Source organism: Mirounga angustirostris, unplaced genomic scaffold (genome assembly GCF_029215605.1).
Source record: "Mirounga angustirostris isolate CCGP_5_RB_7025 unplaced genomic scaffold, mMirAng1.0.hap1 SCAF_3, whole genome shotgun sequence".
Lineage (NCBI taxonomy): Eukaryota > Metazoa > Chordata > Mammalia > Carnivora > Phocidae > Mirounga > Mirounga angustirostris.
In genome coordinates this window covers 142356151-142370311 of record NW_026991711.1, presented here as the reverse complement: position 1 = coordinate 142370311, position 14161 = coordinate 142356151, and the positions used below count along the sequence as shown (strand labels likewise).

The following is a 14161-nucleotide window of genomic DNA, read 5'->3' as shown; positions in this document are numbered from 1 at the left end:
GCATTGTCGGTATACAATCAATAACATGACTTGCAAAGCTTGGATAACACAGATACTACTTTAAGGGTCAGCTGCAGTATCATTTCTTATGCCTTGTGGGATCTTTGGAATTCCAGATGGTCTTTTCTCTTGGGTACTGGTTAATTGGGTTTTAGTGTGGCAGTGGTTTAAACCTTAGTATTGATGGACATTTTCATTCAGAATAAATGACAAAAAATTAAAAAAAAAATTAAATGATTGCAGACACCATCTACTAAACTCTGAATTATGGCTTTGTTTCCTATACCAAGCAAGTTTCTCTATTGACTAAATGGGAAGGATATTCTAGGTAACTTAAGCAGAAAAGGGATTTATTGGAAGGATGTTATATAGCTCACAGAATTGATAATAAGGATGGAGAAATAGGCTCAGAAAATAGGAAGGAACCAAAGGCATTTGAGAATTGGTCTGTGCTCATGCCAAAGGAAAAGTTTAATTAGGAAGCCAGTTCTGTTTCTATGATTACGTTGTTCCTGTATCTGTATTACCCCTTCAAAGTTGAAATTCCTTTGTGGCAGTATCCTATTGACAACCTAGAGCAGCAGTTCTCTTGTTTCCAGCTTATAGGGTGGTCTCTTAGGTCAGAACTGTTTATAACGATTCTTATATCATTTGCCATTTGCACTGTTGATTGTAGAAGCAATGGTAGGCAAAAGTTATGGTGCCTTAGCATGGATTAAGGCAATAGCACATATGTATATCTCATATATATATATTTGTGTGTGTATATATGTTATATATATATATGTATATATATTAATTTTGTATATAGTTTAGAGCTCCATCTTGTTCATTTGGCCAGATGTCACTGGATATTTTCAGAGCTGTTTTATCAGTAAGTTGATAATGTAGTGTGAGAATATCATTACTGGAATATATTGCCTGGGTATGAATCCTGACTTCCCCACTTAACTAGTTGTGAGATGCTGGGCAATGTTTAACCTGTCTAAGCTCCAGAGGATTAAATAAGTTAATACAAATAAATAATTTAGAACAATGTATGGCTTATAATAAATATTTAGTAAATGTTTATTTTCATTATTATCATAATTATTGTTGGGGAGGAAAAATTTTTCTCTGCCTTTGAAGATTCTTTAAGAATTTTTTTTTTTAAAGCTTTTATTTATTTATTTGAGAGAAAGAGAAAGAGAGCGCAAGCAGGGGGAGTGGCAGAGAAAGACGGAGAAGCAGGCTCCCCGATGAGAAGGGAGCCGGATTTGGGGCTTGATCCCAGGACCCTGGTTATCATGACCTGAACAAAGGCAGATGCTTAACTGACTGAGCCACCCAAGCGCCCCAGAGCTGGTCTGAGAATTAAATTGACATGAGACAGAGTGACAGGAGAAAATCAAATTAATTACCTATAGGGAATCCACATAATTATGAGATTCTAAAGACAGCCGGGCAAAATGAGGTATATATGTCATCCTGAACTTAGGAGAAAGGGGTAGGAAAGCAATTCACAGGAAGATGAAAAAGAGTAAATGTTTGGTAAACAAATGTTGGGCCCTATAGAAACAATAGGAACAATAAGTTATAGAGAGGACTTCAATCAAAGATCAAAGTTTGCTTAAGTTCCTCCCTGTCTACTGCTCTGAGTTCATATTATAATGTGGTTTTCTATAGTGATAGCTCTCTTCCTGGAGCAGGCCCTTTAAGTTCTTTTAGGCATTTAGGGGGAAGGTCAGAGTTTCTGTGTCTTTTGGGCCTTGATTATTTTTGTTTTTAGCTCAAAATAATCTGAATGTTCAAGTGGCATATCTGGGGACAACTAATTCACTCTGAACCCCCACATTATCAAGTTTTCAAATCTGGTCTCTGACAAGGTGGTCACAAGAGAAGGGACCATAGATATGAATCTGACCTGTTTGGTTTTTGTAGAGCTGGGTAACTGATTCATCAGGTTAAGATATTGATCTGGAAGTATGAACTGCTGGTTTTATTTTATTTATTATTATTATTTGTTTATTAAGATTTTATTTATTTGATGGAGAGAGAGACAGCAAGAGAGGGAACACAGCAGGGGGAGTAGGAGAGGGAGAAGCAGGCTACCTGTTGATCAGGGAGCCCGATGCGGGGCTCGATCCCAGGACCCTGGGATCATGACCTGAGCCAAAGGCAGACGCTTAACGACTGAGCCACCAGGCGCCCCTATTATTATTTTTTAAGATTTTATGTACCTGAGATAGAGTGAGAAAGAGTGAGAGAGCACAAGTTGGGGGAAGGGGCAGAGGGAGAGGGAGAAGCAGGCTCTCCACTGAGCAGGGAGCCTGCTGTGGGGCTCCATCCCAGGATCCCGAGATCATGACCTGAGCCAGAGGCAGACACTCAGCTGACTGAGCCATCCAGGCACTCTTGCTACTGGTTTTAGATTTAAAATGTATAATGTGAGCTTTTCCATCATGTTTCCTACTAGTTGTATGTCAGCTGGGGCCAGTGTAGAACAAAAATGAACAAATTGCAAACAAATATTCAAGAATAAAACTTGAAAAATATATCCTATTTAGTTTGATAGTGATTTTTTCTTTGTACACAGGTACAAATAATGGTAATTTTTTTTTGTATACACAGAAGCTGTAAAATAATATATTTCTTTAAGTAATCTTGTTTAGTCATTATTTGACAAATATTAAGACCACATCTTTTTTCGTTAATACCTGAGTTTTTTTCCTTAAAAGACTTTTTTTTTTAGGGCAGGGCTATGACTTGAGTTTTTAGTTCCAGCTGATAACACAGTATCTGAAATGGGATACGTTCATAGCTAATTTTTGCTGAATAAGTAATATATTTTCATATGGAGTCACATTTTCTACTCTGCTTGAAAATTATTTTCAAAAGAGTATGCTTTGTGGTGACTATAGTTTATAATACTTTACTGCATATTTGAAATTGCTAAGAGAGTAGGTCTTAAAAGTTGTCATAAAAAAATTTTGTAACTATGGTGAGGGATGTTAACTAGACTTACTGTGATCACTTTGCAATATATGCAAATAGTGAATCATATTGTACACATGTCAGTTATATCTCAATTAAAAAAGGAGGCTGTTAAAAAATGAGTATGGCTTCACTAAATACAATGCAAATTCGTGGGGTATTGCAAGGAGCTGTCACAGTATATTGCGATGGTGGGTCACTGTGAGGTGGGATGGGGAAGGGAAGGATAAAATGTGCTGGAGAATACTCTCAGACATGCAGCTAAGTATAGGTGGATAATATAATTGAACCTTTGATTTTTTTTGTTTTGTTTTGTTTTAAATGTCCTGCTCTCCTCAAAATCCTGTTTTATTAGTATACCGGGCTGGCTAAGCCTCCAGATGCCTGCACAAGACAAGAAACTGTCTTGTCTTTAGGCCTTGCTGTATGGATATTTATTGTATTTTGTATTTAGGCATAACCCCTGGCTGTGGCCAAGTGAACACTAGAAAACTAAACCAAGAACAGTTAATTATAGCTTGATAGGAAGAGATCATCAGCTGGGTTAATTAAATTTTTCCCTGGAGATTTAAAAAAAATTCAGAATGTGGAGAAATGGAGACAGTAACAGTGGGGACAATAATTGAAACAGTGTATTAGGAAATATATTGAGGTAAACATGATAAGATGTGTTACCATGTGATATGGAGAAGCAAAAATATGAGAAATTAGAGATAGCCATTTAATAATAGTGGAACCGAAAGAGTGAGATATTTGGAATTAAGCTGTATAATTAATAAGGAGAGCACTAGAGAAAAGATTGCCTCTTTGAGTAATTGATTCAATCCTTTATTTAACAAGAATTTATTGAATTACTTACTGCTATGTACCAGACACTGTTCTACCCCAAGAGTACTGCTCCGGAAAAGAGTTAAGCCAGTGGGGCTCCTGGCTGGCTCAGTCGGTAGAGCATGTGCCTCTTGATCTGAGGGTCCTGAGTTAGAGTGCCATGTTGGGCGTGGAGCCTACTTAAAAAAACAAAACAAAACAATAACAAACAAAAACAGTTAAGCTAGTGATTCTCAACCAGCTGTGATTTTTGCCTACCAGAGAATATGTGGCAATGTTCAGAGACATTTTGGTTGTCACAGCTTGAAAGGGGGAGTGCTATTTGTATTCTAATGAGTAGAGGCCAGGGATGCTGCTAAATGGAATGCACAGAATAATTCTTAAAAAAATAAATAATCTGACTCAAAATGTCAGTAATGCTGAAATTGAGACCCCCTGGGATAAGCCATCATAAGTATGTATTTCACAGAATAATAATTATCTTGTAGTTAACATTTAACTTTCTTTGTTTTCAGAAGTGAGAAAGTTTACTGGAGTAAAATGGAGGCCTCAGTAATATTACCCATCCTGAAGAAAAAACTTGCGTTCCTTTCAGGTATGCTTTCTTCTTAAAATTGGAAGTGTTTGATGTATAGTTTTGTTTAAACTTTTTTCTTTGATAAGTTTGACAGAAATGCATTTTTCTGGGAAGGTTTCATTTCAGAGACCTCTTTTATTTCTGAGACCTCTTTTAGTCAGAATGGATAGCTGTGCGAGCCACGTCTCACTGTTGGTACTTGGCAGGCCAATATTTATTCTGTAATTGATTAAAATGACCTGTACAAGGTAGATGTCATATCTTTTTATATAAAAATGAAATAATATGGGCCAAGAATAATTGACTAACCCCCACCTAAATAATTGTTTTTGAAATATAGAATTAGTTTTTATGATATCCTGCAGCCTAGCTTTTGTCTTCCATCTTCCTGTGAGATAGTTTCAGTGCACTTGCAGGAATTAAGAAATATCAGTTACATGGTTTTCACTTTTTACTGTTCAAACTGGGTTATACAGGCTTGAATTTATCTGGTTATTAACCTAAAGTATGTATCAGCTAAGAATCAAAGAGAAGCTGCAAGATACTTTATTAGTGTGAGAGCAGGGACATGGTACATTGGGTATAGCGATTTTCTGGAATTAAGGATCATTGAGTAAATTTGCACATGCTTTGGAATAGGTACTATGACCTGCCTGTTTAGGGTTACTTGGACTTTTTTTATCTTGCTTTTTATTTCTTTTTTTCTTTAGATCCTATCATAATTGTCTTGATCATTAAGCTACCAACATCCTTTTTAAAAAGTATATTGTATCTCTCTTTGTTTTTATTTTATTTTATTTTAAAGATTTTTATTTATTTATTTGAGAGAATGATAGAGAGCGTGAGAGGGGGAAGGGTCAGAGGGAGTAGCAGACTCCCTGCTGAGCAGGGAGCCCGATGCATGACTCTATCCTGGGACTCCAGGATCATGACCTGAGCCAAAAGCAGTTGCTTAACCAACTGAACCACCCAGGTGCCCTTGTATCTCTCTTTGAATTGGTATGTTTTTCTAGTGTGGATTATAAAGGACAAAATAAAATATTGAATTCCACTAGTATTCTTATTTCCTTATTTAATGTATTTCTTTCTTTCTTTCTTTCTTTCTTTCTTTCTTTCTTTCTTTCTTTCTTTCTTTCTTTATTTATTTATTTATTTTAAAGATTTTATTTATTTGACAGAGACAGCGAGAGAGGGAACACAAGCAGGGGGAGTGGGAGAGGGAGAAGCAGGCTTCCCACCGAGCAGGGAGCCCGATGTGGGGCTTGATCCCAGGACTCTGGGATCATGACCTGAGCCGAAGGCAGTTGCTTAACCAACTGAGCCACCCAGGCGCCCCTATTTCCTTTTTTAAAATACAGCTTCTTTTCTTACCAGTTGACGCTTATGTTTTCTCCATTCTTTTCTGATATTAATGGTGTTACAGGAAACATTCTTATTCATTGTTCGTGTACTTTGTACAAGTTCAGCAGTATAAATTCCCATAAGTGGAGCTGTTAAAGAGAATTTACATTTAAATTTGTGTTAGGTTTTGTTGGATTACCCTCTAAGAATATTGTTTCAATTTCTGTTTCTCCCACCAGTGTAAGAAAATATCTGTTTGACCACACTGTTGCCAAGAGTGGATATTATTATTCTTCTGTAATCTTTATCAGTGACATTTTTGCATCTTTATGACACTTATCTATGTGCAGCATTTCACTCTGTTGGCCATATTTACTTTTTTAAAAAAGATTTTATTTATTTACAGAGAGGGTGTGGGCGTGTGCAAGGGCGGGGGGAGAGAATCCTTGAGCACACCCCCCGTTGAGCATGGAGCCAGTCTTGAGGCTTGATCTCAAGACCCTGAGTTCATGACCTGAGCTGAAACCAAGAGTCTGTTGCTTAACCGACTGAGCCACCCAGGCGCCCCAGCCATATCTATCTTGAAGGTTTTTTTTTCTGCAATTAAACTATGCCCTCTTTTTCATTTACTCTAGTAATTATTTTATTGTTCCTTGGTGAAAGCTGAGGACATGAGGTTAAATGTAGTCCTGAATGTTGGAACTGTCCTCTGAAGACAAGTCCACAGTGGGTCAGAATGCTACAGTTCAGATATGAACCTTTTTGCACATTTGGTTTAATGCAGGCGTAAAGCTTAGCAATTTTTGAGGAGCAAATGAAATTTCCCTTAGCCCACCCTTCTTGACTTTCTCTATTGACTATTAATTATTTCAACCAATAGTTTTCACCTTTTTTTAGTAATAGAGAAAAACTTTTCAAACCAAAATCACTTGGGGGGTTCAGCTTGAAAACCATGGGTGCAATTCATTTAAAAAAAATAAAACCTGAACAAAAACCATGAGTAGTTGAAGTCACTATTGATTATCTCTTAAGTTCAACCATTTGAAATTATATTTATTCAGATTAAACAAACTGGTTGAATATTATTAATTTATATGGTTAACCTAATAAAAGAAAATCATTTGTGGTTGGTCCATCATGAATTGCCCTCATGTCATTCATAGTAGTTGTATTTTTCACTTCACAGCTTTCAGTTTTTAGTGATAGATTTCTAGAGATCATATAGAATTTTTACCTTTAATATTTGCTGTTTTTTAAGCTTCTAAAATTGCCGTAAATGTCAGTTGTGTCAGAGAATGGACTTCAGTGTCAAAGTCAGTCACATGGGGAACTTTCAAAGAAGATATGTGTGTATAAAAGTATTAGTTAGATTTTAATGCTTATGGGAGATTGAAGAGGGCTTGAGCATCCACGAAATGCGAGTATGTTCCACCGCCCGGCTTTCAGGCTTCTACAGCCAGGTCCCATGTGCTCTTCTTAGCTGGGCAGGTCTTTTTCTTGCCTTGTGAATAGAAGTCCTGTCTGACCTCTGTGAGTTCACTCAGATCATTCCTCATCACAGAATACTCTAATACTCTTTTAACTTGGTTTATAAATTCTACCTATTTTTTTAAGTCTTAACTTTTCTACAAAGCTTTTCACCTTTATCACAGCTCTTACCATTTTCTAATTTTTCTAAATCCTTTTTTGTAATACTTTATATATATACAACACACCCTAGCAGATAAACTCATATTTCATAACTGTTATTTCTTAGGATGTAAAGCCTTTCTTCCTGGGTTGATTGGAAATTTACTTTACTTGTAAATGCTTATAGTGCTAGGTGTATAGTAGGTACTTGATGAATTGATTACATTAAGAAGCAGCCTAAATGGAAGAAAATTAAACAGAATGATAATTGCTGTGTTTAAGTGAAGATTTCATGGGTGAATTTTTTTCTCTTATTCTTTCTAAATTTGGTATAATTTTGCTATACTACTATAAACATTTATAATATATAAAATAAGCAGCTATTAGATAGTTCTTTTTACTTATATCTTAAGTACTATTTGTTTTAATAACATTGGACCCAAACATATTTATTTAGTGCTTTAATATCTATTACATGTTGTATTTATATCTTTTTTTCCTAATAGGAGGAAAGGACAGACGGAGTGGCCTCATTCTGACAATTCCATTATGCCTGGAACAGACAAATATGGATGAGCTGAGTGTTACCTTAGACTACCTACTCAGCATTCCAAGGTGACTCTAAAGGTGTCTTTTTAAAAATCTTGATATGTTGTCATTCACTTACTAATGTTTCCTGTTATTAAGGTGTATGTTGCTATGTCACCTGCTTTTATTAGTGAAATTATAATTAAAAACACTAGAATCAATCATTTCTGATACAACAGCAGATGAAAGAATTATTATATGCTCTTAATGCACTGGATAATGTGATACAGATTTCCAAAATGTATGCACTGTCAACCTTTAAGGAACACAAAGACTGAGCATCTCTGTACCATGCAACTTGAGAAAACACAGAGAAGGGAATTTAGTAGAAAGCGTCTTTTATTTAAATAACTATTTCACTATATAGATATAAACCTGTAGGTTTTAATATACTGAGTAAAGGCTATTAGGAATTCAAAACATTTTTATTTTAAAAAATGCAAAAAATGTTTATGTTTTAATTGAAGATCCTTGGATTTTGTATTTCTTGGGTGAAGACAAAACAAACTTTTCTTTTTGCTTGAGCCTCCCCATCACTTCAACAACAAAAATAAGCTCCCTCCCCAATTTCCTCTTCCATATGTGATATTTGGAGGCTGAAGTCTTACTGCATGTTAGAATCATCTGGAGATTTTTTTTTTTTTTTCAAAATTCTAATGCTCTCCAGAGATTCTGATTGAGTTGTTCTTTTTTTTTTTTAAGATTTTATTTATTTGAGAGAGAGAGTGAGAGACAGCACAAGAGGGAAGAGGGTCAGAGGGAGAAGCAGACCCCCTGCTGAGCAGGGAGCCCGATGCAGGACTGGATCCTGGGACTCCAGGATCATGACCTGAGCCGAAGGCAGTCGCTTAACCAACTGAGCCACCCAGGCGCGCCCCTGATCGAGTTGTTCTTGGGAGGTCTGCTCATCAGATGTTTTTTTAAAAAAAATCTTTTAATGGGGTGCCTGGCTGGCTCAGTTGGTGGAGCATATAACTCTTAATCTTGGGGTTGTGAGTTTGAGCCCCACACTGGGTGTAGAGATTACTTAAAATCTTTAAAAAATACATCCTTTGGGCTTTTGGGTGCCTCAGTTGGTTAAACGTCCGACTGTTGATTTTGGCTTGGGTCATAATCTTGGGGTCCTGGGATCAAGCCCTGTGTCGGGCTCCATGCTCAGTGTGGAGTCTGCTTGGGATTCTCTTTCTCTTTCTCCCTCTGGCCATCTCCCCCCCCCCCCCCCCGCTCATGTTCTCGCTCTCTCTCTCTCTAATAAGTGAATAAAATCTTAAAAAAAATCCTTTATAATCCTTTAAGCTTCCCAGATAATTCTTATTTGCAGTCAGATTTGCAATCCGCTGTAATAGAGAACGCGAATGAGGACAGACCTTTTGTTTGTAAAATGTAGAGGTGGTTTTGGAACAAAATTCTCTCTTATTTAATGCTCATGAGCTCCAGATAATGAATTTTAAACATTTTAGTCGAACAGTTCTTTGTATTCTTCCTGTATTTGCATTATTGATAAAATGGATTATTTCGTTTTAAACCACCTTGCAGAGTATAGGGTTAAAACTGTATTTTAGAACCACTGACTTTAAATCATACCTGCTTCCAATATTGGCCTGTAATTTAATGGTTCTCTTGCTGATTGTTTTTTTCTGTATTGGGGAAATAGAGGTCTTCAAGTGAGAATTTTCAAATTTTTTTTTACTTTCTGGGAAGGAAAGTTAGCAGAACTGACAGTGTGCTGTGTTAGTATTGAATAACAACCTTCTTAATCCTCTGAGCTGAATGCTAATTTGTATTATTCAAACAAACTCTTTCTAGGTAAATGATACCAGCTAGAAATACAGCTAACAAATTCTGAAAAAGTATGCATAATTCATAGATGGTTACATGTGATTAGTGAACTTAGAGGCCATCTGAACCAACTGCCTTATTATGTAGATGAGGGAATTGAGACTCAGGTTATAGTTACTTGCCCAGGATTATACAGCTAGTTAGTAGTAGAGCTGGGACTAGAATCTATCATTGCTGATACCAATCCAGAGATCTTCATATTTCAAATGAATAGAGTTTAGTATAGTTGAATCTTAGGTGAGGTGAGGTTCTGAAGTTGGAATGTACTGCACAAATTACTGATAGTCAGAATTATTCATGAAAAATGCTTAAGTAAGAATTAGAGGTTAGAGACTTACAAACTTTTTTCATGAACATGCTCGGTTTTCCTCTAGTGACACTGGAGGAACATGTCATTGAGGCTAAGTTCCAGAAGACACATTCAGCTTGTGATTAAGTTTGTGATAAAAAAATGCATGCTTCTGGGGTGCCTGGGTGGCTCAGTCTGTTCAGGTCTTCTGCCTGTTTTTTAATCATACTACTTTTTTTTGGTGTTGAGTTATAGAAGTTCTTTATATATTTTTGATATTAACCCCTTATTGGATATATCCCTTGCAAATAGCTTCCCCTAGGTTGCCTTTTTGTTTTGTTGATGATTTCCTTTGCTGTGCAAAAGCTTTTTATTTTGGCATAGTCTGAGTAGTTTATTTTTGCTCTTGTTTCGCTGGCCTGAGAAGACATATCCATAAGTATGTTGCTAAAGCCAATGTACAAGATTGTTTTTTAAATTTCTTTTTCTTCTGTGTTGTTACTAGTGTATAGAAAATCATCCGATTTCTTTATATTAATTTGTATCTTACAACTTTACTGATTTCATTTATTACTTCAAATAGTTTTTTGGTGGCATCTTTAGAGTTTTCTGTATATGACATCTTCAGATAATGACAGTTTTACTTCTTTCTTAACAGTTTGGATGTCTTTTATTTCTTTTTCTTGTTTGAGTGCTGACTTCCAGTACTATGCTGAACAAAAGTGGTGAGAGTAGACATCCTTGTCTTGTTCCTGATCTTAAAGGAAATGCTTTCCATTTTTCACCATTGAGTATGATTTTAGCTGTGGGTTTTTCTTATATGGCCTTTATTATGTTGAGGTATGTTCCCTCTAAATCCACTTTGTTGATAATGTTTATCATGAACAGATGTTGTGTTTTGTCAGATGCTTTTTCTGCATCTATTGACATAATCATGCAGTTTTTATCCTTTCTCTTGTTAATGTCATGGTATAACATCGATTGATTTGCAAATATCAAACCATCCTTTCATCCCTGGAATAAATCTTACTTGGTCATGGTGAATAATCCTTTTAATGTATTATTAAATGTGCTTTGCTTATATTTTGTTGAGGATGTTTGCATCCACGTTCTTTAGGTATATTGGCCTATATTTTTCTTTTTCTGTATTATCTTTATCTGGTTTTGGTATCAGGATAATGTTGGCCTTACAGAATGAATTTGGAAGTTTCCCTTCCTCTTCTATTTTTCAGAATAGTTTGATAGGAATGGGTATTAACTCTTTAGATATTTGGTTGAATTTATCTGCGAAGCCATCTTGTCCTGGACTTTTGTTTGTTTGGGAGTTTTTTGATTACCAATTCAATTTTGTTACTAGTAATCAGTATGTCCAAATTTTCTATTTCTTCCTGATGCAGTTTTAGAAAATTGTTTGTTTCTAGGAGTTGATCCATTTCATCTAGGTTGTTTAATTTGTTGGCATATAATTATTTATAGCATTATCTCCTCTAATTCTTCATATATATATTTTTTAATTTATTCATTTGAGACAGAGATACAGAGAGAGAGAGAGCATGAGCAGGGAGAGAGGCAGAGGGAGAGGGAGAAGCAGGCTCCCTGCTGAGCCAGGAGCCCTATGCTTGGCTCCACCCCAGGACCCTGGGATCATGACCTGAGCCGAAGGCAGATGCTTAACCATCTGAGCCACCCAGGCGCCCCCTAATTCTTCATATTTCTGTGGTGTCAGTTGTCCTCCTTTATCCTTTCTGATTTTATTTATTTGAGTTCCATTTTTTTGTTGATTAGTCCAGCTAAAGGTTTATCAATTTTGTTTATCTTTTTAAAGAATCAGCTCTTTGTTTCTTTGACCTTTTCTTATTTTTTTTATAGTCTCTATTTTATTTATTTCTACCCTCATCTTTATCATTTCCTTCCTTCTGACACTGGGTTTTGTTTGTTCTTTTTCTGATTCCTTTAGGTGTAAGATTAGATTGTTTATTTGAGATTTTTCATGTTTCTTGAGGTAGGTTTGTATCATTAAGAACTTCCGTTTTAGAACTGCTTTTGCTGCATCCCAAAGATTTTGTACTGTTGTGTTTTTGTTTTTATTTGTCTTCATGTATTTTTTTATTTTCTCTGATTTCTTCGTTGACCCATTGGTTGTTTAGTAGCATGTTTGGCTTCTGTGTGTTTGTGTTTTTTCTAGTTTTTTTCTTGTAATTGATTTCTAGTTTCATACTGTTGTGGTAGGAAAAGATGCTTTATATGTCAGTCTTCTTAAATTTATTGAGACTTGTTTTGTGACCTAACATGTGATCTATCCTGGAGAATGTTCCATGTGCATTTGAATAGAATATGTATTCTGCTGTTTTTGGATGGATTGTTCTGTATATATTTTTTAGGTCCATCTGGCCTAATGTGTCATTCAAAGCCATTGTTTCCTTGTTAGTAATTATGTTCAGATGATCTATCCATTGATGTAAGTGGGTTGTTAAAGTCCTCTACTATTATTGCATCACTGTCAGTTTCTCCCTTTATGTCTGTTAAAATTTGTTATGTGTACTTAGATGCTCTTATGTTGGGTGCCTAGATATTTACAATTGTTACGTTCTCTTGTTGGATGGATCCTTTTATCATTATGCAATGGCCACTGTTTGTCTCTTGCTACAGTCTTTCTTTTAAAGTATATATTGTCTGGGCGCCTGGGTGGCTCAGGTGGTTAAGCGTCTGCCTTCGGCTCAGGTCATGATCCCAGGGTCCTGGGATCGAGTTCCGCATAGGGCTCCCTGCTAGGCGGGAAGCCAGCTTCTCCCTCTGTCTCTGCCTTTCTCTCTCTTTCTCTCTCTCTCTGACTCTCATTAATAAATAAATAAAACATTTAAAAATAAATAAATAAATAAATAAAGTCTATTTTGTCTGATGTAAGTATTGCTATCCCAGTGTTTTTTTTCTTCTTTGCTTCCTTCTGCCTGGAATATCCTTTTCCATCCCTTTACTTTCAGTCTGTATGTGTCTAGGTCAGAAGTGAGTCTTTTGTAGGCAGCTTTTTTTTTTTAATCAATTTAGTCACCCAGTGTCTTCTGATTGGAGCATTTAGTCAATTTATATTTAGAGTAATTCTGATAGGTATGTACTTAATTGCCATTTTGTTAATTGTTTTCTGATTGTTTTTGTAGTTCTTTTTTTTATTTTTATTTAAAAAAAAATTTTTTTTTTTAAGATTTTATTTATTTGAGAGAGAGAGAATGAGAGAGAGCACATGAGAGGGGTTAGGGTCAGAGGGAGAAGCAGACTCCTTGCCAAGCAGGGAGCCCAATGCGGGACTTGATCCAGGGACTCCAGGATCATGACCTGAGCCGAAGGCAGTTGCTTAACCAACTGAGCCACCCAGGCGCCCTGTTTTTGTAGTTCTTGTCTGTTCCTTTCTTCTGCTCTCTTGTGATTTGATGGCTTTCTGTAGTGTTCTGCTTGGAATCCTTTCTCTTTATTCTTTTGTTTATCTATTATAGGTTTTTGATTTGTGGTTATCATTGAGTTTATATGTAACATTCCCTATGTATAGCAGTCTGTGTTGATAATTGCTTAAGTTAGAACACATTCTAAAAGTGCTAAATTTTTACTACCCCCCCATATTTTATGTATATGATGTCATATTTTATATCCGTTTATTTTGTGTATTCCTTGGAATTTTTGTGGATATAATTGATTTTACTACTTTTGTGTTTTAATCTTGATACTGGCTTTATAAGTAATTAATCTGCTAGTTTTACTATATGTTTACTTTTACCTGTGAAATTTTCTCATAATTTTCTTCTAGTTATGCTATCTTGTTTTCGACTTAAAGAATGTCCTTTGACATTTCTCATAAGACTGTTTTGGTGGTGATGAACTCCTTTAACTTTGTTTGTCTGGGAAACTTTTTATCTTTCAATTCTAAGTGATAGTCTTGCTAGGTAGGGTATTCTTGGTTGTAGGTTCTTTTTTTTCCTTTCAGCACTTGAAATATATCATGCCACTCCCTTCTGGACTATGTAACTACTAGTATTCTGTAAGGTATATATTCTATATGTTCAGAATTTATAAAAAATCTAACTATGGACATTTTTCTTCAAAGAAAG

The 14161-nt window shown here is 35.8% G+C and overlaps 1 protein-coding gene across 5 annotated transcripts in view; it reads left to right on the top strand.

The window, feature by feature from the left end:
* SESTD1 (SEC14 and spectrin domain containing 1) overlaps positions 1 to 14161 on the top strand; it is a 148753-nt gene that overhangs the window by 43314 nt on the left and 91278 nt on the right. For all 5 annotated transcript variants that reach the window (XM_045868437.3, XM_045868433.3, XM_054506113.2 and 2 more), the window contains 2 exons: positions 4317 to 4396; positions 7855 to 7963. In XM_045868437.3, the coding sequence (XP_045724393.1) occupies positions 4342 to 4396; positions 7855 to 7963 (164 nt within the window). In that variant the 5' untranslated portion in view covers positions 4317 to 4341. The remainder of the gene's footprint in view (positions 1 to 4316; positions 4397 to 7854; positions 7964 to 14161) is intronic.